Source organism: Agelaius phoeniceus, chromosome 4 (assembly GCF_051311805.1).
Source record: "Agelaius phoeniceus isolate bAgePho1 chromosome 4, bAgePho1.hap1, whole genome shotgun sequence".
Lineage (NCBI taxonomy): Eukaryota > Metazoa > Chordata > Aves > Passeriformes > Icteridae > Agelaius > Agelaius phoeniceus.
In genome coordinates this window covers 57,633,473-57,658,377 of record NC_135268.1, presented here as the reverse complement: position 1 = coordinate 57,658,377, position 24,905 = coordinate 57,633,473, and the positions used below count along the sequence as shown (strand labels likewise).

Sequence of the window (24,905 nt, the reverse complement as noted above, 5' to 3'; positions counted from 1 at the left end):
AGGGCCTACAAGAGAGCTGGGGAGGGACTCTGCACAAGGACATGTAGGGGCAGGACAAGGGGGAATGGCTTTAAACTGACAGAGAGTAGGTTTAAATTAGCTATTAGGAACAAATCCTTCACTGTGAGGATGGTGAGGCACTGGAACAGGTTTCCAAGGGAAGCTGTGAATGCCCTGTTCCTGGAAGTGTTTAAGGTCATATTGGATGGGGCTTCAAGCAACCTGCTCTAGTGGGAGTGTCCTTGTCCAGGGCAGGGGGGTTGGAACAAGATGATCTTCAAGGTCCTTTCCAATCCAAGGCATTCTATGACTTAGTTAACTGCTGCCTTCATAATACTGCCTTGGACACCACTTTTATTATTAGTGAAATATGAAGTTGTGTTTGATCTTAAGAACTGTACGCCTCCATGGAAGTGGGTTAGCATGCTTGCTCATTTATTAACTGATATAATTTGGTTTTGATTAAATATGACAGAAGTCTTTAAATATCTCCCTTGTGTTTGGGCACAGCATTGTGCTTTAAAGCACTGAGAATTTGTGGGATTATTTAACGACTTTCAGAAAGGTCACATTTAGAGCAACCTCAATCTGCATCTACAACAAATGGAGGATACTAATTTGGATATTTTCATGTGTGTGCAATGAGCTTTACTTTGACAATATGTCTAAAGTTAATTAGCCTCCATTTTTCTGACTGTGTGAATAGCTTTGAGGCCAGATCTTTATTTTGGCTCAATGACAATATACATGCAGCAAATGAAAACTTTGCTTTTATATCTGTCTCTGTCTAATGGAAAAAAGACCTTCACTAACATACCCAGAGAGCTCTCCAATAGTTGGGTCACTGGGTCTTCGGAAACTCTGTCATATTAAAACAAAACTAGTTCACAAAACAAATGAAATAAACTAGTCTCAAAATTAATACAGTCATGGGATAAAGAGAGATAAGTTCAAGCACCTAATTTTATAAGTTTGTTCTTTATGCTATATAAATCCTTCATTTAGAGATCCTGGCTTGTTACCAAAGAGCATATAGATGTAAGGACGACAAACCTCTAAGGACTCTAAGGACACAGCAATCTCACCAAGAAATGTCAATTGAGGTGTGCATTTAAGTTGTGCTCAGATCTAACTTTTCATTGTTGATGGTTTAAAATTTGAGGAATAAAGGGCAAAAAGCTAAAGTAAATTCTCTTTTTTTTACCTACAACTCCAGCTACCACTCCTTCATGGGAAATTGAGTGTGCAACACATAAAAAAAAAAAGTCATTTTTATCAACAAAAGAATTTTGCTGCCATTTCAGATTTTGATAATCTTTTATACAGAAGATAGCCAGAGTGTTTTCATCATAGGTAATTATATTAAATTGTATTTACTCCTACACTTTGATATAGAAAGTACTTTAGAAAGAATGATTATTTTTTTCTCCAAGCTTCTAAACTACTCCTCTACCTTTTGAGCTGTTTACTTTTGTTGTTTTTCTAATGGAAATTACAAAACTAGAATAAAGATTGGAGTAGAAAGAGAATAGCACAGCTGCACCTAGGATTAAAAGGAGCAGGAAAAAATGAGATGATTGTATTTTGCACATTTCATAATAGCTTCTTCTACATTTTGCAGCTTTTTTCATGTGATTAGGAAAAAGCCCATACATTTTTAACTTCAAGAGGATGATTTTAGAATGGCCATCATGCAGTTTGTAAGTATAATGTTTCTACAAGGACACAGAAGCAAGAGTCTTTTGACAGCAGTAGAATTATGGTGGATTCAAAATTAGTGCAGATAATATGAAAGTCTGGATCACTCATGTCTGCCTCGATATTGAACAAAAGTTCAGCACCTCTGCTTTTATTTTCCTGATTTATTTTATCCAAAGCCCTTTGTTCATGCACAAACCTGTACTCTGAGATAATCAAAGCGCTCCAAATCCAGTGCATTTCTTAAGACTTTCTGCCTGAAATGCAAGTGTCAACAAATTGACCAGAAAAGGTACAAAAATTTTCTTTAATTCCCATTCTTTTTAATGAAAATTGCAGAAACAATTTACAACTACTTATTCTAAAAATATTTTTTCTCAGTGTGCCTGCTGTTGCTGTAACTGAAAGATGGGAAGTTTAAGTTAGATATACAAAAGAAATTCATTACTGGGAGGGTGGTGAGGCACTGGCACAGGTTTCCCAGAGAAGTTGTGGATTCCCATCCCTGGAAATGCTCAGGGCCATGTTGGATGAGGCAACTTGGTCTGCTGGGAGGTGTCCCTGTCCATGGCAGGGGGTTTGGAACTGGCTGATCGTTAAGATCCTTTACCATTCTATGATTCTGTGATTAGCTCAGAAGAATCCTTGCATATTACAAGAAGAGGTGTATGTACAGAAGACATGAATTAATCCTCCATTCCTACTCCTAGTGAGTGTATTTATCACAATCCAATCAAAAGTTTAAGGAAATAATTACTTCATTATAATCAAAACCAAGGAAAACATGACAAAACAAATATATCCTTTTGCAAATGAACGGTATTTTTTTTTTTTAATTCTACAGCTTACAATATTATCTCCTTTGCAGTATTTTGTACACCCTGTTCTCATCTACAGTACTGAAGTAAGGTCCCTTTTTTCCATATTATATTGTGTGGATGACATCAGCCTTACCAGGGAAAGGCAGAACTGGGAAAAGAGATTGGGCAGTTATATGGAGGAAGAATGAATTTCCAACTCTTGTACTTTTAAAACATTTGCTTTAAAGCCTTTTTCTAGAACTTTCTGGAAACTAAGTATGAAAAATCAGATTTTGATTTTGACTGAGTCATCCCCATAACATTAGTTGTAGTTCAGAGATCTCCTCTTGCAAAGGCAGAGAGGGAGAACTATTTTAGGTAACTTGTGAATAAACTGGGTTACCTTTTAAATTGTGAGATTTTTTAAAAAATTATGTAGTAGGACAGTTTGAGTTACCCTTATGGAATATACAACTGTAAAGCAATGACTTTTTTATTACATTGGAAAAACTTGAAACTTGAGTCACATCAGCTAAATTTTCCCTAATGTGAGTCCACCAAAGTGGACTTCATTACAAGGAATGGCAAAGTATTCAATTTTATAGAAATAAGCAATGGCATCACTTACCTCAAAACTTACAGATCCATTGTGATCAGTGTCAAATGCATTAAACAGAAAATGTGCATATGTTGTGGAATCTAAAATTTAAGCAGAAAAAATATTGACAGTAAGTACATTTTATTTAATAAAAATTAATTTAATTCTATTAAAACTATTTGATACCAAGATATATTTTGATACCAAAATTTCATAGCAAGACTAGCTTTCCACTGAAATTTAAATTTCCTTTTTGGCAGGAGAGGAGGGATAAGGTATAAGTGCAAAGAAACCAAAAATGAAAATTCTGTTCTGGAATATCTCTATTCATTTTTTTTCCTGTGCTTGCTAATCATTGGTACCTGAGCAAATAGCAAAGATGACATATTATTGTACTCTGAAACAGCCTGTTGTAACAGGAACACTGACTGTGACAGGGATCACATGCCTACCATGGAGACTGTGTTCATTTTCTCCCATTATATGAGGGAAGCAGACACTGCCCTCACCACACCATGTGTGCTGGTTTTGCTCTGCACACAGATCTGTTCCCCAGATTGAAGTTGATCTTTGCAGAAAGCTGCTGCTGCTGTTGGGTCCTATGCTCACCCACAGGTGAGAGGAAATCCTCTCCTGAGAAGCAGATTGTTAAGCTTGCTGCTGAATTCCCATGATCGTGGCATTAGGGTTTGGAAAAATTGGCTGTGACTCACTAAATGGTCAGTAAGACTCTGAAAGATGACCTTAAACAAATCATCCCTTCACTATTTGCATACTTACTAAACCTCCTCCCCAGTGCATATTGACTCATTTCAGAAACCCACACAGCATGAATATAAATCTGTCAAGACTGTAACTTCTGTAAAGATCCTTTCTTCTATTTCCACTGAATGCCTTCTAAAAGGCACAACCTGCTCCAGGAGTAATATATTGTGAGGAGAGCACTTATCCAAAGACAGCCCTCTGGATGTAAAGTGGAAGCTGCTGGGGTTAAGGCAAGTCAGCTGTCCTCAGTGTTTTTCCTTCCCTCAAAATCATGCAAATTAATGAAGGATGAGGGCTTGTTTACTTTTAATACTCAATTTTCCCTTTCTACCTCATATGTTTACAATAATTTTAGGCTAATTAACATAAACCTCACAAATTATTAATAAAGGGCAAAGTGCTATGAAATCAGCATCCCCTTTGCAGAACAAAGTCCCTCTCATGGAAAAACCTGATCAATGCTGAAATACCATTTTCTGATTTCTTGGCATTAACCCATTTTACCTTTTATATGAATCCTGCAAACCTTTATTTTTTACAGCCCAAACTACTCTTTTGTATTAAACTGAGCAGTAGCCTGGCGACACTTAGCTGAAATGCCACCTTGAGGAACCAGATATACCAAAACTGAAAGCTTTGTGCTTCACAGATTCAGACCTGAAGAAAATTCTCTAGTCTTACTTCAATATGTTTATTTTGTATGATGTGAGATAATCATAACAAGAAAAAACTGCAATCTTTAAAACATGTCTGTTAGCACATTTTCAGAAAATTAAATCCCCACCACCACTATTTGAGAGAGTCATTCATTCTTCCATGTGTCCTCTAACCACTGTAATTGCTTAAGCACAACTTGGCAGACACATTCCCACTTCAGCTGAAAAATGTAAATTTGTTGACTAGAGTTTATATTTAGCATTTTAATAGTCATATTTTCTATAATCTACTGAGACTTCTGTTGTGCAACAGAATATACTATGTAAATCATCTTCAGGGAAAAAATGTGTTCTAGAGGTATAATTACTGTAAAAGGAATTTTAAATACCTCCCTATTCTTTGGCACCCATTTCTTAAAAACATCTGAAATATTCCTGGCTATTTTCTGTAGATGTACAGAAAACAGAAAGGAATTTTAATTTTGATGCCCATACATGATACAATATACTACTTTTTTTGTATGATGGTATATGAAAAAAAGTCCCTAGTTGAAAAAAAATTTTTCTGGTAATCTCTCTGAAAAAAAAAAATCAAAAGCATTTTTTACAGTTGTTTGCTCAAGCAATTCTGGTCTGAAATTTTGCTTTCAATACCACAGCAGGATGAGGCATGCTAGTATTTTAATTAGAGCTACTTAGTTTGATTTCCCCCTTTCCTCCCTAAATCTTGAACACCATTTATTTTAGACAAAATCTTAACTTTTTAAATTAAATACAATTTCTTTCCAAGGATCTGATATCATAACTAGTAGGCTAATTTCCTATTTTAACAGGTTGAGATAGAACAGCTCTTAAATTATAATTCCCTTGAAAAACACCATCAAAGCATTTTAAACATCAGAGGCAAAAACCAGTAATCATTACACATGGAAGAGTAGGACTTATCAAACTCCAAGCATGATCTAATTTGTTCACAAGTGGTAAAGGAGTGTAATAATTATTCAGTGTGTGGATTCTTATCCATGACCTACTGGGCTGAAGAAAAATCCCAACTTTCATTTCAGGTGATCCACTGCAAAAAATGCAGAGGGTATATTCATTTACCTGTATGGCAGTGAATCTAAAAAGAAGTTCCTGGAGTGCCCTTTCTGGCATGGAAAGCTTTTTACAAAGCTACTTTTACCTTTTAAAATACATTGCTTTTGCTGCAATCCTTTCCTTTGTGTCATTTCCTTTCCTTTGTTACTCCTGTGGCACCTTGTCCTATTTGTAATCCTCCTGTACCTGTCCTGGACAGTCTTGGAATTTGCTTGAGGAAGTGACTTGCTGGATGACATTGAAAAATTTCTTTGGTTGCCTTGAAGCTTAAAAACTTATAGACATAATTTTGTTTGTTCGGATATGAATTATGTATTGAATATATGAATTGTCATAATGATACATCGTGTTGTACCTGGCTTTTCATCACACAGACAATTGGAGCACAGACCTACATGTTTTAATTTGGGGAAAACTTTCAAGATTCTTCTTTCCTCTTTAATACTGGGATATACATAAAATCATTATTTTAAGAACAACTGAAATTTAAAGGCCTCAGCTGGACACATAATTTTGCCAAGACCTTAAAGATTTAAGAACTCAGTCTGGTTTCTTAAGTAGACATCCCAGTGCAGTGCAACCCTCCTCCTCCAAAGGATGCCACTGCCAAGGATGCTCCTCCAAAGGATGCCACTCCAACCCAGTGCAACCCTCCTCCTCCAAAGGATGCTACTGCCCTAAATGCCAGAGGAGGATCAGCATTAACACCAGGAGTAGGAGTAGCAATTAGATATTTTGTATAATCCATTTTAACTACATTAATAGTTTTTCTTCTCTGGAACAACTAGATCTGGACTAATAAATATCAGTCTTTTAAGATTACATTTACTCTCACAATATCTTTTGACTTCACTTTTAGAACAAGTGTGCTTTCTCTTTGCCCATAAAAATTCTGGGTGTAACAATAGGAGATATGATAGATTTTTTTCTAGTAGTGTAGTAAAGGTGCACTAAATCACATAGAATTGTTTTCACTACCCAAGGGCAACTACAAAATATAATATTTCAAACTATAATTGTTAGCTTGGTCTAAAAGTTTACAAAGAGACACAATCAGTAGGCAGGTCAACCCTTCTAGCCTGTGGTTCATTTCTATTGAGTGTGCCTACTTCTTAATGATTAGAGATGGTAATCTGCACTGAATGCTGCTCTTTACCTTCTAGGTCTTTATTCAAAATAAAACTAATGGGGAGATATTTTGTTCCTACCAATTAATATGGGGTTTTAAATAAAAAATGAAAAGAAGGAGTTCTGAACAGTCCCAGAGAACTACACAAATCTCAAGAGCTCTGGGAGAAGCTGAAGAAGTGGGGTTGTAGGAGAATATGAAGAGGGGTAACTGAATAGCAAATACAAGAGGAAGAAAAGAGAGGAAAAAAATTCAAATTGAAAGAAATCTGAGGTTCAAGGAAAAAAACGTGTTACACAGTGTTACACATTTTTGTGTTACCTTCATTGCACTAAAAAGATAATGGAAATTTAAAAAATAACAAAACTCCTGGAAATCAGTTAATTGAAATCAAGGTTAGCATTTAAGAGAAATCCCATAGAATTAAAGGGGGGGTTCTGTTGTTGATATGAGAGGGTACCTGCAGTGCCTCCTACAGTTCCTCCTACTGTGAAACGTTTTTTTGGGTAAAAGAGAATGGGCAAGAATTTTTAGAAAGCTTAAAGGAAAATAACCTACTCAGAGAAACTTGCTTTAATGGTATCCATCACAGCTAGTAACTTCATAACAGAAGACTGACTTCATGTAGATACCATTGCATTTCATTCAGAAATGCAGATTTAAAAATGTGTCCAACTATCAGGGAAGAACCCCTTGAGTTCAGACAGAGCTTGAGGGAACAATCTTGTTAATTTGAGCAAGAGGCTCTTGTCAGACTTAGGAACTAGCAGACATATTGCAGTACTAATTATGTCTGCCAAGTACTTACCTCCCTGTGGAAAGAACTGAGAGTAAATCTCTTTGAAGGTTTCTTCATTGACAACACCACTGGGGCATTCCTGGAAAAAAGTAAATGAAAAGAAATGAATACCATCCGATCTGATCCACTCAGCCCATGGGTTCAGGAGACCATCCACAGTATGTGCGTAACCGACACACTAAAATGCATGACTTTGCACTTTCAACCAATTATTAATGCACATTATCACACTGAAGTATCTTCCTAAAGAATTCCCATGAGACAAAAAGTCCTTCTATGCCATGGATCTCAACTTCCTTTGAGGCCTGAGAGACACACGTGGGCAGCAGCCACGGTGCTGCTGTGGGTGGAGCTGTTGTTGGAGCTGCTGTGTCACCTGTGTGCCATGAGCAGTCACTCCCTCAGCTGCAATCAGCATTTGTGTGGTATGCAAATCAAGCAGGAATGTAAACACTTTGGTATTGCTGATAGTACATGCAGTCACATTCTACTGGAAGAGTTCTATTCAATGAATTCAAAACACCCTGCCATTGAGGGTCTTGTTCAAACCTTGCATGTGGCATTCACATTCTCTGAACAGGATTCCTTTGCCCAGGGTTTTTCTCCTGGGAAGCTGAAAGGCAGCGAGAGGCCTCAGAGAAAAGAAAAACAACTCTTATCTCATTTGCTTCGCCTGTGTTTTGCTCATGTGGAATGTGTTTGGAGTTTTTTTTATCCAAGGTGATTTCTTGATTGGACTTCGTTGAGTTATTTCGACTCTGGCCAATTGGGGCCAAGCTGTGTTGGGACTCTGGAAAGAGTCACAAGTTTTCATTAGTATCTTTTTAGCATTTAGGAAGTATCTTTTCTGTATTCTTTAGTATAGTATAGTATTCTTTAATATATAAAGAATATATAATATTCTTATTATAAGAATATTACAAATATAATAAAGTAATAAATCAGCCTTCTGATAAGATGAAGTCTTCCTCATCATGCCTTCCTTCATCGGTGGCCCTGCATTTACAATACTTGCAGATCCTTTTGCCTCTTTACACCTTTTTCATAAATTGAAATATGTAACACAGAATATGTAGGAAGTTTCTGAATAGAGTGATTAGAAAGAAAATGAAAGGAAGTGAAGGAGAATAAAGAGGGTGAAACCAATCACTTATGCAAAGAGGTAGGAAAAGCAGAAGGAATACTGTCATTGATTACTATGTCAAGCATAAATACACAAGACCAGAGAGCTGATTTCTAGTCCTAATTTTGCCAGACTGTGCAAAAGACTTTGGGCAATATACTTAATTTTTTTAAGCCTTAATTTCTTTTTTAATGCAAAAAGTTTTAAGGTTCATACTTTTTTTTGACTATTAGCATGCTATTTGGACTGAGGACTCAAACATATGTGCTCCTAGTCCTAAACTCACTAAAATTAATAGCTGGAAATGGAGATCAAGAGTAGTGTAACATCTTTTACCAGTGTAATAACAACTTTTCCTGGGAGAAAAAATAGTATCTCAATTAGATCAAATAAGAACCACTGAGATATTCATAGTTCTGGCACCTTCTGCTAAGAAACAAATAGTGTAATCTCTAATTGAGAGACAAATGCATGGTCTGAGAAATGTATGTCAAGTCTAGGATTATCACGCTTTTATGTCAATTATCCTTCGCTAAATCAGCTTTTCATCATAACTAAGCACATGCAAACATATAGCAAGAAAGAATTCTGTTTAGTCAAAAAAACAGAAACAAACATCAGTGTCAGAGATACACATACAAAATTACTTGTCCCTGGGCACAGAGGCCGATGCAGGCACTGATGTCCCTGATGCAGGCAGAGCTAGAGCTCAGGTCTCAATAAGATGAGATAAATACTGACTGCTGAGCAACACTGCCTTTGGAACCCAAGCCTTTGGGGAATGGGAGGAACAGGGAAATGAATCTCCACCCTTCATTAGGTAAGGAGCAATCCATAATTGAGAAAGCATCTCCCTGTCTGTCATGTCTTTGGGTATGAGGGCACTCTTAAACATCTCTCTCTCTTACCAGCTATCCGAAAATTCTGTAGTCAGACAGGCCACTGTCTCTATGGTTTCTAGCAGGTTTACAAGTAACAAGCATTAGGACAAGAGGAAATGGCCTCAAGTTCCCCCAGGGGAAGTTCAGATTGGATATAGGGGAAAATTTCTTCACCGAAAGGGTTATCAAGCATTGAAACAGGCTGCACAGGGAAGTGCTTGAGTCACCACCCCTGAAGATATTTAAAAGCATGTGAGTGTGTCCCCTGGGGACATGGTTGAGTTGTGGAGCTGGCAGTGCTGGGTTAATGGTTGGGCTCGATGACCTCAGACATCTTTTCAACCTTGATGATTCTATGATGCTATGATTCTACTATGCTGCTTGTCTTTGGGAAGCCTTCTGGAGTCGTATAAGGGCATGCAAAAGAGCAGTATTTCTACTTGGATTCAAAACACAATAAAGAAAACAGTGAATTTTTCAGATACTCATAGAAATAATATTATAGTTATTCAACTTAGAAAATGTAACAAAAGTATTATACAACCTCCTCTTCCAAGTATATAATGGTATATGATCTATGTCATTCCCAGACCTGCAGGAGGAAGAATAAACAGCTGTTACCTTGAGATGGGTATGAGTGTGAAAAAACAATGCAGCGTTTTGAAATTTAGAAAAAGAAGCAGTGGCTTCTTTCTGCTCAGCAGGTAATATTTTTTTTCAGACCAGAAAATAAAGAGCTGGGCACATTTTGAAGGAATTAAAGAGAAAACCTGTATTTTTGAATTAGTACAGGTCAGATGTTGCCTTTTCTTTTTCTCAGAAGATTAATAAACAATAGACGACAAAATGCACATTTAAGGTCATCTAACTCTATGGCTTGTTAAAATATAAAACAATTTTTTCCCTTTTCTTTGGCTGACAAAAACATTCAAATGATTCTAATTTTGCAGAGAATGCACTCCCCTTTTTTACAGGAAATGCCAACAATTCCAACCTGTGAGTCCTTAATCTGAAGCTCTGAAGACTGAGAGTCCCATTTCCTGACTGCTTTTAAATTTTGTCATGTTAGAGGAGAATTAAAGGTACTCTTCAAAAATTGATATGATTTATTATTTTTTAGTTCAAAATAAGCTGTCAGCCTTTGTTATTAGAGAAATGCATGATTTACATACCTCTTTTAAAGGCAGTCCTTTTTTTCTGTTGCTTAATAAGCTCTGGTTTCACCATACTGTTTGTAAGAATCATTGCTTGAAAAGGCAACCTACTTTCAGGTTCAGAGAATTCTATACTTCAGAGAATTATATTTTAGCAGAGCCAGGAATGACATTTTGAGTTCCTCTAGCTTGTCCCTCTGTAGTTTCCTCTGTTCTTTGCCAGAGCATTGCCAGTAACATTTTACCTTTTCCATCCTTGAAGGTCTGTAGAAATGGTGTATTAAGGGACATTCATTAAAAATCTGAGATGCTAGCCTATTACATTTACCAGAAATATCAGCTCAAGCTTTTCTCTCTTTAGCACGCATCTTTCCTCTGAGACTCTACCTGACAGGGAACACTTCTGATCTTGAATAATTTCATTCTAAAAATATATGTGGCCAACATCATTTACTTCCACGACTGTATTTTCTTGACTCATAAATCTGGCTTTATTGTGTTCATCAGGAGATTTGTGCAGTTCAGGGAAAGAGATTAAATATTGTAATTGTTAAGTATGCCCCAAGGTTTTATGTCAAGCTATTGCTGACTTCTTCCACTGTAGCAACTATAATTAAAAAAATCTATCTAACCTTTCATTAAATTCTTATAAAAGAGAGGGAAAAATTAAATAGTTCAAAAGAAAAATGTGAGGCTTATTTAAACAATTTCCTATATTCTTTCTTTCCTTGATCTGAATATAATTTATTTTGTTACAGCAAATTTCTAATTTACAAGCTTTTAAAATTGCATTAATGTATTAGATTTTCCTTCTAGAGAAGGAAAAAAAGGAGGGAATGTTCAATTTGAACTGAATCCAGTTCTTTCTCTTTGAAAGAGAAAATAATATAAACAGACAGACAGAGAATAATAAATATGATTCTGCCTTTTGATGATCTCTCTTGCTTCCTATTTTGCTGCTGGGAAATTATACCTCCAGAACATGGTCTTATGAACCACTCCAAACCCTGTAAATTATTTAGCCTCAGACAACTCTCTAAGACAATTCTCCTTCAGTATTTTTTAAAATACTGCAGTAGGTGATTCTTCTTTACTACCTAATCAACATCCTTTTCAGACAAGAGGCAGACCAAGAAGACACAAAACCAGAAAAATAGTGAAATGTAGAAAAAAAATGAGGGAAAAATGAACTCAAAGCTCAGACTTTTGTCTGCATAACAATTCTTAATGATGAATAAAGCTGGAGTTTTGGCAACTTTGAATATCTTTCAGTTATAGAATTTTGCATGAATAATTTCCCATCCCATGCTGCATCTGCTGCTTCAGTTTTCATACTGCTTCATTATAGATACATGTCCATGTCCATTGATTTAAATGTCTTCTCTTTTTGCATGTACTTATATGTTCTATGTGCATGTGCCTTCTAGGAATTTGCCTTCAGCCTCCTTCTCATTCATGCTGTTGAATCTGATCAGATACTTCCCCCTAAGAAATGTAATTACTTCATTGATTTGATTTAATGAGTTTCTATAATCCAATACATTCATTCATGAGTATTGTAGCCATGTTACTTGAGAATACTTTTAGAATTAAAGATGTATTTACTAAATACCAAAAGGGCTAAAGTGAAATTTTTATCTACCTTAGAGCTTCATGCCAAGAATAAATAAATTGGTAATTTATTGTAAATTAAAAACCAAATAAATTTTTAATTTTTTAACTAATTTCCTGGTAGTAAATATAAATAAACTTGTCCATGCAATATTCATCAGGAATAGATTTCATAGCCTATTTATTTTGAAGTGAGAGCAAGTGTGATAAATTTTCTGTCTTGAAAGTACTCTTAGAATACAGGATTCACTTTTGGTACTGGATTATTTAATAAAAAACACAGAACACATATCAGAAATTATCTTTTTGAAAAGGGACTGTGTGGCATTTCTGGAGAGCTGATCACACTACTGGCCAACAAAGAAGAAACAAGAGCAGGATAAAAATCCTGCAGAAGCTAATAAAAGTGAACTTACTCTACCAGGACTTCAAAGTAGATGATGCAAACAAAATGAGGTGTCTGGGGGAGAGAAGGTTTTGAAGTTGTTAAAAATAAAACAAGTATAGTATAAAAAATATCTCAAAAGATATGCTTAAAAGAGATGGCATGCACTAGCCTGTGAAGCAGTCTCAGAAACCTAATTCAGAGAAAAACCTCTCTCTTGAAATATTTGAAATGTGGCTGAACAAAGCACTAGAAATTAAGACTGGAAAAAATACGGGAATAGTCAGACAGTTCAAAAGACTTTTAGTCATTAATACAGATTTTAAGAAATCACAGACAACTGTATTTTTGCTCCTTTTCTTTTTTCTTTTCTTTTTCTTTAAATGCTTCTAGAAGAAGAAATAACAGAAGGTTATGTGGGGAGAAGAGAGCCACTGTTTTCCTGCCCTAGATGTCCCCAAGAGAGCAACAAATTTGCAGAGGTGGAAATACAAGCTAAGTATTGTCCATTAGGTTTTGGTAAAATTTAAAGGGGTTGCTTCAACTGTGAAGTAAAAGGAAAACCCCCACGTCTCTGTATTGTATTCTAGACAATAATTTCTCTGATCAGCTTCTTTGAACTGGTGGCTTCTGGACTGCTGCATTGTCAGTATTAGGGCTCCTGCATTTAAATACCTCTCTTTGAAACTACCTGAAAGACAGAAACACTTAGTTTCCTTTGTATAGATTTATCATTCAGCACGTCAGTACATCAAATGGGAGCTCTGAGGAAGGTTTTAGGAAACCAGTGCACGTATGAGATAATTGCAGTGACTACAGAAGAGATACCTGCCTTGGCTCTTTTGAGATTATTCACCCAACTCTGTGTTCTCCTTGAGCTTTGCTGTTTGCCTGCTGTAAAAGCCACTTTGTCAAAGCACTGGGAGGATGATTGGCAGGACAGTGTCTCAAACTACTCACAAAGGATGACAATTTGTTTTATTCTATCTTTACACCTATCATTTTGGGGTCTGCCCAGGCCAATGCTCTAATCCAGACCTTACCTGCCTTTCTTCTGAAAGGCTGCTGAAGGAGCTGCTGTTCAGTACCAAGAAACATGCAGAGACAAGAAGAGCAGAGACTCCCGTGGAAGGGATGGGTAAAGGACAATTTTGAACACATGTGCATTGGGTGCCCAGTCAAGAGTACTGGCTCAAAGCCTTACCCAATTCATAGGAGAGTTGAATCCCACTATATTAACATGTGTAAGACACATGAAGACATTTGGAGAGCAAAAATTGTAAAAGCTCAAAATAAAAGGTGGTATGACGGTTTTAAATTTTTATTTATTACACTACTGGAAATTAGTTTTCATGAAAAATTTAAGGTCAGAATTAATATGCTTTTCATCTGTGGAATATTGTCCCTAACATGTATAACAATATATGGTATACATATGGGTATATTTATAATTATCTATTTCTAGTTCGATGGATCTTCATTTATTTTATTTAATAAATAACCTATGTTATTGAAAGTCAACTCAATTATATTGAAACTCAATTATATTGAAAATCACTGGTTCTTTTAACTTCAATTTTCACTTCTATATTTTGTGTTATCAGGAAAGGAACAGGTAATAATTTAACCTCCTGTCTCTTGAAATGGAATTAGTTCTTGGTTTTATTTTTTTTTAATTTGATTTCTCATGCTAGTTTTCTCAGGAGTGGGCTAAAAAAAAATCACTTTCACAAGACCTCTTGTTTATTGAAAAAAATATTTGGTTTGCATTTTTAGACATACTTCCATGCCATCATATAGAAAGATATTGTAACAAAAAAGTGATGAATTTTGAAATATGTGTAACTAAAATTATATCTTGGATCAGATTTATTTAGTTCAGGAGGGCCCAAATATCTCACTAAGACATTTTGCTATTTTTATTTATTTCAGAATCAATCCTTATAGATCAGAATACAAATGAATCTACTCTAGTCTTGCATCCTTGAATACAGTTGTGAGCCTAGAGAGCTAATAGTGATGGTGGGAAATAAATATTTTCTCCAGTCTTCATAGAAGCTGTATGGGATGAAAGACATACAAAGTCATGGTTAAGGAAATGGGTAGGAATGTTTAGGGACAGTTACCTCAGAAAGTCTTTTGTCCCTACTTTTAAATCTTCCTGTGAATTTGCCTGTTTGGTTACCAGTATAAAGCTTAAGCTATTTCATAAGACTCAAAAGAAAGAAGGCAGACCCAAACAGAGAGCACTAATTACTGGGTCTAAAGGGAGAACCTTACTTTCAATCTTTCCTCTTTAACTTAAAGTACAGTAGGATTACTTCAGCTAAAGACTCACAGAGGGAACACCTCAGGTTGTTGCATTTCCATTTCTGTCACAGGAGCTGTAAACTCATAGCTCAGTGGCAACAGTCTACATTTCTAGGAATGTTGTAGCAGTTTTGATTTGACAGCATCTCTATTGACATCCATTGGTGAAATACATGTAAAAACTCTTTTCAAGCTTTGTCTTACCAGGTAAAACACAAAACTTGCTTCTACTTAGCTACCTGTAAAAGAAATACAATGTTTTCCTGTGGCACAGCAAAGATGTACCACATTTTAAGCCTCCTACTGGAGGATACTCTAATGAACAAAAGCTTCTTTCCACCCCCTACTTGCTATGGCAGTTTCAGAGGAAAACAAGAAGAAATAAAGGAACTGGCTCACATCCAGCATGTGTGGCTTCACACAGTAAATAACAATCAACACTTTGGCTGCTTCCACAACTCAGCAGGCAAGGTGCCAGCAAATGCTTTTAATCAGAGCCATTCTTTGTTTAGCAATGCTCACTAACTAGTGAAATTTTTAGATTCTTATTATTAGCTGGCAGTAGAACAACAGTAAACAACATAGCTAAAGATTTGAACTTAAAAGCTCACCCGAAAGCCTGAAACACCAAACTTCATGGATGAGTCCCAGGCATCTGAGTGGTGCTTAGTGTTTCTGACCTTACTTGTCACTGCAGGATGGCATTTTACAATCCTGACTTGACAAATAAGCAGGCAATATAATTAAACTAAATGCAGCAGAACCCATACTTCAGCAGTGCAGCTTGTTGTAAACACTTTGGCAAACACAAGGTGCTCACCCTCTTGGGAAAAGCAGTATTTAGGTGAGCCCTGCTTCAGCGACTGCCTTTCACACATTCCCAAGTGAGTTCTTTTAATCAAATCCTTTCAAATCAGATGAAATCCTGGGTGAGAGGAGAGGAATAGCTCCATATTAGCAAGTGTTGATCCCTTGGGTGTATTTCATTAGACCCACTCAAGTGATTCTCTTGAGCAGAATCGAGAACACTTCCAGTCCCTAAAAGCAATATTTTAAGGTAGGTCAATTCCATTCTTTAAAATCATGGAGGCATTCATTTTGTTTTTCCTACATGAGGGTGCTTTTGTTTATCCTAGAAGCTCCTTTATCCTTGAAGAGTGGAAGATTTGCTGAGGAAGAAGCTGTACTAATAACCTTCTGCTAAAAGTTAGTGGACTTGCACCACAGACATATCAGAAAATGGAAAGGCCTGAATATAGCTCAAGGAATTTATGAAGCAGAAACAGCATGTCAGGGTGAAAAAAATATTCTATATGCTGTCTTAAATGCTTCTCAATCAACTGGAACTTGATACTAATTTTCATTTTAGTAATGAAGTAAGAACACTCAAGTTTTGCATTCCTGAGACATGACTGCACAAAAGATAGTCAGGTTGAAAGTGTGTCCTAAGTCATGGTATTCCAGTATTTTTCAGAGCAGTTGTTCTTTGTTTCTTTCAAAGATGTGCAATGGTAAAATCAGACAGGTCAATATTTGGTTAGTGCTAAATACAATGAAAATACCAAGGAATTTCAGTGCCTTGGGCTTGTGGAAATGGCAAAGAACATAAAATTCAATGGGGACTGGTTTAGACACTGAAAATCAAACACTGTGCTCATTATTTATATTTTATATGGTAATACATTTACCCTTTTACAAAGGTTTTTGCTTTCTCCACTACTAACAACATTTTGTCTCAGGAGAAGGGCCCCAGCAGTGCAAACAGAAGAACAAATGTGCTTACCTGCATAAATATTTATAAAACTGAGCCTGACATTAGCATAAGTTGGAGCTGATTCACCAAGTACAGTGGGGAAAATCAGACACAACTGAGGCAAAGATGTGAATTGAGGCTGCTGTGGGTGAGAGAGGGAGAGGTGGTCTGTGGGAAGAAATGCCTCTTCCCTGTCCACAGAGTGAGGGGAATATGCCTTATCCTACAGGAACTCTGGCACTCAGTGTCTGAGACAGGGTCCCCTCCCCAAGCACCAAAAGCTCACTGTCACTTCTGTGCCTGCCCAGTCCAGCACTGACACTTTTATTCTGCTGCACAAAGGTCTCCCCAGAGTCTCCTTGACAAGGAGAAGACACTTGGCCACAAGAGCTCTACTGCTCGTGGTAATCATGGAAGGACCAGAGTGGGCTTTGTGGCCATACATCTAAATCCTTTTGAGAAGGAGGGGTAACAGATCCATAAGACAAGGGAGGATGTATCATTACTGCTTATAAAGGAGATATTATTCCTATAATTCAAAGACATGAGAAAAGTATCAGAATGGAATTTCAAGTTTAGCAAGCCATACAAACTGATAATTCTTTTAGCACAGCAAAATATCTAAATAAGCTATATGAATCTCCTTTAGACTGTTCTGGAGCTTTCCTTTCCTCATATGTAGATACTCAATACATTGCTTTTGGCAGCATATCTAAAATCTTATAGCATATGTCAAATCATTGGAACTGAATACTCAAATAAACCTATACAAATGGTGATTGATATTTGCTGGCATATTTTCATGAAAACATGAACAACATAGAGAAATAAAAAAGAAGATATTTCTCAGTTAAAACAGAAGAATAAAAAGAAGAATAAAAAGAGACAACTAGACAATCAGGTACATCTAAAAGAGTCATCTGTCAATCAGTTTAGGCCTAAAAACAGATTTTGTTTCTCATAGTTGTATCATTCCTTATGGAGATACATTGAGGCTGAAATTGCTGGACATAAAAACTTCTTGCACAGTCTGCTAAGTTTATGGCACATTAAATTTGCCTTTGTTCCATAAACACTGGTTTTGAGAACAAAATAAGAATTTAAGGCTGTTATAGCTTATGCTCCATTACAGAGGTGGTACAATGCCTCTTTTTCAGTGAAGTAGACTGTTGACTTGGTAGCCTGTGCATCTAAATACAGTGCTTAAATGCTGGCATTTTAAATCACCAGAAAAATCATAATCATGTTATTGTTCTGATATTTATAATTGCTTGTAGTAGTATGTCAGACACAGATACTGGAATATTCAGTCACTGAGAGTTCACTTTGAAAAGCTGTTCTTTTTTGTGAGTCCACTGTGAAGCTGATCACAGTGTCAGAGATGCATAAATAGAGTGAGTAAATAATTGTTAGAAATGCATAAAGTACACATAAAGTGCTTCCTAGATCAGTGTTTTTTCAGGCATGAGTTTACTGTGATTTCCTCTTGACAGATATGGAGCCTGACCATTGAGAGGCAAAGTATCTCCCTCAAACATCCTGCCCACACATTTCGCTCTTAACACCAAGGAATCCAGGGTTCATTTTTCTCTCCTCTAGGGATGAACTTTGCTATCTCCAGCCCCTGGGAAAGTTCAGTTTCCCACAGCCACCAGCCCCCCCACTGGTATCCCCACTTTGTTCCCAGGACGTGTTGGAGGGGGCTTTGATCATTGGCTGAGAAGCAATCTCTCCGAGAGCCAGGGACCCTCTGAAAGGTTCTGGCTGTCAGAGCAGAGACATTAAATTAGGCAGCTGTCAATGTGGAGCCCACGCAGGCCCTGATGCACTGGTATAATGGTCTCAGGCAATCCAGAAGGCTTTTAGCATGATAGTTAAGGCTTTTAAAGGTGTGTGGCAGTTAATAAGCCAGCCAGAGAGCAAAAAGGTTGAAGTCTTTAGACTTCTAGTTTCATGCTGTGTTTACTGAATCATGCTGTCTTCTGAGATATTGGCTCCTATTTCTTCTCTGACACTCACCGTATCTAAGATCTTTTAAGAATATTTCACAATGGAATTCATTGGGTTGAATAAATTCCATTACTTGAAAGCTAATATGAGAATCATTCACATAACTGAAGTGCAACTGCACAAATGTCCAGCTGATCTAAAGAATACAGGCACTGTCAGACACTTACACTCAAAGGTAAATGCAGGTTGACCCAAGACTTGTAATAAACTTCCCTGACACTGAAAGACTTGACCTTGAGGCTTTGTCACTTGTGATTTGCTATTTTATTTGAAGATTTACCAGTGTTTATTTTTAACACAGATGTTTATCTAAAGACATTTGTAAAGAGAAATTAATTCTGTTGAAATAAAGGAATGACATTCATTTGTTTCACTTATTTCTGACAAAACCTGTATGTTGCTAATTTTGTTCACATTGATCAGAAATTTAAAGTAGAAAAAAATATAAAGATCCAAAATCATTTGGAAATTCCTGGGACCCATGACAGATACCCGAGTCCAGCACAAAAAAGATTTATCTATCAAGTCCATCCAAAAGGTTGAACTGCACCATCAAGAAGTTTCACCAGAAGGTATATTTATTCCCTCTCCCCTCATTTTGCAGGCTTAGGATTCCCACCCAAAAATACATGTGTCCACATGCTGCATCTGAATTGGAGGGGAACAGAGAGATAACTTAGTACAAGATTAAATAAGGAATGGTAACATTTTGTACACAAATTCTTTGAAAGTAAGGAAATTGGTAGCAAGAAAGCCAGGTAGAGGGATTTTTGAATGCTGCTGTCTCAACTAATAAATATTCTCACAGAACAATTTTACATTGAGCTGTGTGTTATAAAGTAAAATGTTTATAGCAGTTACAGTTAATATGCATTGCAGCTCATGAAGAAAAGGCGATGGGCAGAGAAAGGAGAGTAAGAGGTGTATCCTTACTAAATTTTTAAGTTACAACACCATCAGAGCTGCATTGCACCAAAAGTTACTTCTCTAATGTTGGTGATTACCCAGAAACCAAAATTCAACCACTGCACATAACTCAAATACCAGGCTCTGTAGTGCTTAGCCCAGATGCTGCAAAAAAGTGGCTGCAGTGAGCTGTAGCCAAAGACGACATTTGGCTGCTCGTATTCCAGTACATAAACATTTATGTTCCAAACTGATGCACATAAAAGCTCATGTGGTAGAAAACAGCTCTTCCAGCAGATGAGTTACACTGAGCATCTGGCTGGTAAAGCAGAAGGTCTGCACTGGGCTTCAAGTGTCAGCCTGCCACCAGTGAGCCCCAGGGAGAGCACACCAGAGCACAGCACAGGGTATTGCCAGTTCCAAATAGGAGGGGCTCACACAAACATACAGAACAATAAAATTCCACTAAAATCTAATGTGGACTTTTTTTTTCCCTTTTTCTTTTTTTTTTTTTAAAGAAGAATTTTGGAAGCATTTGGTGCTCTAGACTACTATTACTATTGGCTATTTAAGTCACAATCTTTTTGTACATTTCTTAATTAGAGATTTGGCACCTACCTTTTTAAGAGATAGTTCATGAGCAAGCAGCCATTATTATGAAAACAGTCCTTGGTAAGATAGATGACATTTTTTCCCTAGTGAGCACAACATGAAGTGTCTCATGCAAGTCATGAGATGAATAGAAGTGCAGGGACTGAGGTCATTATTAACTTTCAGAGAGAGGATTTTCATCTCTGCTAGTAACTGTGAGACTAATTGAAACAAATATCTCTGCTGAACACACTAAGATCTGTAAATTTGTGACAGCTGACAACTTTACTCTAGGTCTGTCAAACTGTACTTCCAAATTATTTTACTTGAAAAAATTTTGAAATGTTTCAAGTCTCTTTACTAACACTCAAAGGAAATATATGATGAATGTAAGAATTATTTATTGCTGAGATTGTTAAAAGATTTTCACATAGCCTTGTTTGAAATATGGAAGAGTTCCCTCTAAGTCCCTAACAAGTGAATGCCTAATAACAAAATGCTTCCTTGACAAGGGCTGGTTATTTTAAAGTTATTCTTCAGTCATCTAAAGTTGATAAAACAATTAATCTGAGGCACAACTGGAAAACAAGAACTCAACTTTAAAAAGGGAGATTTGAGCTATGTGCTTTATACATGTCTACTGATGCCTTAGAGAGAAAAAGATTTACAGAAATCTGTCTGTTGACAGCACACAAGGTATCTAGCTTCTAGATTTACTTTCTTGATCTTCATTATGCTGTTGTCTATTGTTTATTAAGACAAACAAGGCACAGGAGTTTTCTAACATTGGGGAATGTTAATTTTCAGTTTGAATTACTACTATCTGATTTTCTTTCAAGATTTAGAACTTCCATTTATTTTTTTCCATTTTATTGGCATCTACATGCTCAAAGTTCAGCAGGTTTATGAGGCACAACCTGTTCAGCTGTCATCCCTATGTCTATCTGAAAAGACAAGTTGTTGGTACTTTTTGTGTACAACCTCCACAACACTGGTGGTCCAACACTGCTTTGTGCAGAAGGGTCAGCACCTCTGCAAAAGCTTTCAGCACAATAGGAATGCCTCATGCACTGATGCCCAGTAGAGCACCCCCAGTCTGATATTCAGAGTCACAGAGGGATGTAGCTCAAATGGTTTTAGTATTGATTCATGTTAGCCAAGGAAACCAGGTAGAAACCTTTAACTGATCTATATTTTCTTCTAGGCTCTCTTCTGCTGGGTCAGATATTCTGCATCTGGAAAGATCTTGCTAAGACTGCTTGCTGTGAAGCCCTAAGACTTGTACAGAGAGTCATCAAATCTCAAAGAAAAGCAACTGCACCGACTGCTGGTCAAATGAAAAATCTTCCTTGCTGTCCTCAAGCCCCACATGGGAGGTTATAAAGCATATTGAAGCTCTAAGCTACTTCACCTACAAGAACAAGCTTTGGAGGACTGATGTCAGGGGCAAAATATCCTTGCATTAGTGCCATTTGCACTCATGTTCAGTCTGGGGTTTTTCCTCTCTGTTCTGGTCTGTATTGATCTTGACTCTGCATTTACTCACTGCAATACAAACATGCAGGTTCAGTACAGAACTGGATGTGATCACAACAAACAGAAGATCAGTCTGAACTGAACAATCCTATTGTCTCTGTGAGATAGGTGACACAGTCAGTTCAGAGAAAGCTGATCCAAGATAAAATATTACTTCATGTAGCATGAAAGCTTTTGTTTCATAATATACTATGTTCCAGAGATATAAACTAAGAGGATTATTTTGTCATTGTCCCTTGTCATGCTTTAGAGTAGGTGGAAAAGGTTAAGTAAGAAAGCAAGGAAAATGGAATGAAGGTTCAAAATCTCTTGTTTTGGATCATCACAGAGGTATTTTAACTCTTTGCAATGCCCATTTTTTCATCTCATTAATAGTCAAATGTCTATATCCCCTGTCAGTACAAGATTTCAATTTGTACTAAATAATTTCTAATCAAGACATTGATCATCTTAGAAACTACATTTGAAAGACAGAAGTGAAATACAGAACTGTATATCTCTATTAGCCATAGGTCAGAGGCTGTGCAAATAGCACAGCCAAAAAGCTGAAAGCCATCCATGTCTAGGACACTGAGATACATTTCTCATGCCTTCTGTCTTACCAAGTAGGTTCCAATTGCAGTGAAAAAAAAGAAATAGTGTATATAGTGTTCCTAGAATATCAGGCATACAAATATTTAAGAAAAGTTTAATCATTCTGAAAACTTTAGCTTTGGTACTCAAAATTACATTGAGGTGTTTCAGCTTTTGCAAAGTTAGTGCATATCCTGCAAAATGCACCTTTTACACCCATCTTTTATCTTCATTGTTAAGCAAATAATTGAGGAGCAGAAAAATTATTTATGCCGTGAAAATTATTTGTATTCCATGTACTAATTAAATTCTGCTCTTCTAAATCTCAATTACTTTCACAAAATTTATAATTTTTCTTTTGTTTTTAAAAACTCTAATTACATGGGAAAATGTTTAAACACAAAACTCAAATGCTTCAGACAATCAATAAATGAGCTTTATCACCTCTGAAACTAGCTTCCATTTATCTTTCTGTGAGATTCACAAATGCAACATACAGTGATGCAATGCTTCCATCAAATCATAACTGAAATAAAAAAATCTCTGAATAAATGATCATATTTCAACTTATGTACATAGATGGGTGGTGTGATGAGGGAACCGATCTTTGAGCTGTAACATTGTCAGATTTATTTTCTTACTATCATTCTTTGTCTCATTTGCAAAAGGGAAGAAAAGTGTCTTAGAAATTCCCAATAAATGTCAAAGGTGTGGAGCTGCCTATTTAAATCTCCAGTATGTGTCCACAGACATTTTTATGCAATTATGGCTTCAATTTACATTTTCTCTGACATACAGCCAGGTAAAATTAAGGTTCATGAAAAATCCTTTCAGTTTTCTGGAAAAGTCCAGGAGTTTCACAACACAAAGCTCTACAAAAGTTTTTACAAGAATGACCAACCAAAATGAAAATATTTTTAACATTTATATTTAGCACAGGAGCATCTTTTGTGCAGCAAAAGCATTATCTAGGTATTTTTTAAATGGATGCTTTTAAAACTGGGAGAGATCTATCAATGGACAGAAGAGAAAGAAAGACCACATGTTGAGTCCATGCTTGATAGTCTGTAAAAGTTATTGTGAAGTACCACTTGTACTAGGACTGCCACAGAGCTATTGGTTTGAAAGGTTAATGACTGCAGCAATCACAATTTCAATTTACAAGAAATGGGATGACAGGAAGCCAAATACAAATTGGAAATGTCCCACTGGGATGGCAGCTGAGCAACAATTCATCAACAACAGCACAGGAATATTGTAAAGCCAGAGTGCTGGGTACAACCTTTTCAGTCTGAGATGGGTTTAGGGCTTATATTAAGCTCATTTTTCAAGGGTAGTATAGAAGCTTAAAAATGGCTAAATTGCCTAATATAGACATAAGTTCTCCCTTCATAATTTTCCATATAGTAGTTGTTATGTCATCTGAAGGTGTTTATCCCACCTTCTTACATTTTCTTTTGTGTATATTCCCTTTCATTTTAAATGTTGACTTTGAGTTCTACCAAAACAGCCACTGTCCCAAAGGCATTTCAATCATCTTTGAGCATTCTCTGCAATTATACTCTAGCTCTTGCTTACACAGGGCATCAGCTCTACTGCAATGTGATCTGAGACTTTCTAAAGCTTTCAGGTGTTTACATACACACAAAGATGCTCTGTGAGATCCTGTGCTACTTCTGCCTGGATTTTGCATGTAATTTGTGCTCAGTGGAAAATCAAATTGATGATAAAAAATCAAACTTTGTAATCATCAACACTACAGAAATGCAGGTGTATCTTACTTCTTTTTTTATCTGAAGTCAGCCAGAACTACTTGTAAGCATTTTGAAGTCAGAAATAACAAATAACTGGAGGTAAGCTGTGAAAAGTTCTGTTCATCCCTATCTCAGAAGAGACTTAAAACTCAACAGGGTTCAGGGAAATATGCAGGCTGGAGTGAGATTCTATAGACAAATTTTTTCAATTAGTACTAATGTGCTGTAGGATGCTGCTAATTTCATCTAACAGGACCACAACATCAGCAGAACTATCATAACTTAAGTTCATGCTTTAATTTATCTTGCTTTATATACTGAATTATCCAAGAGATAGTAAGACAGGCAAATATCAGGTGACAAGCATAAAGCATAGAGGTAGGATCTGCACCAGATTTTGATGACATCATGTTAAATATGTGTGCCTGTGTCTTTCATTAAATCTTTTCAATAATTTCCTTCTTAGTGGAATGATTAAACAGAATATCACAGACTCAGAGAATGGCTGGGGTTGGAAGGGATCTCTGGAGATATCTGGTTGCACATTCCTGCATCTGTCCTGAAGAGGATCCCCAGGACCATGTCCAGAGAGGTAACTTTGGATATCTTCAAGCAGGAAGATGACACAAACCCAGTGAGCAATCTGGGCTGGTAGTCAGTCACCCTCACAGTGAAAAAGTGTTTCCTGATGTACAGAGGGAACATCCTGTGTTTCACTTTGTGCCTACTGCCTCTGGTCCTGGCGCTGGGCACTACTGAAAAGAGCCTGGCTCCA

At 36.6% G+C, this 24,905-nt stretch overlaps 1 protein-coding gene across 7 annotated transcripts in view; it reads right to left on the bottom strand.

Annotated features, from left to right (window-relative positions):
- Window positions 1-24,905, bottom strand: part of KCNIP4 (potassium voltage-gated channel interacting protein 4) — a 389,496-nt gene that overhangs the window by 13,072 nt on the left and 351,519 nt on the right. For all 7 annotated transcript variants that reach the window (XM_054633539.2, XM_054633544.2, XM_077177655.1 and 4 more), the window contains 2 exons: window positions 7,553-7,622; window positions 3,127-3,197 (listed from right to left, as the gene is read on the bottom strand). In XM_054633539.2, the coding sequence (XP_054489514.2) occupies window positions 3,127-3,197; window positions 7,553-7,622 (141 nt within the window). The remainder of the gene's footprint in view (window positions 1-3,126; window positions 3,198-7,552; window positions 7,623-24,905) is intronic.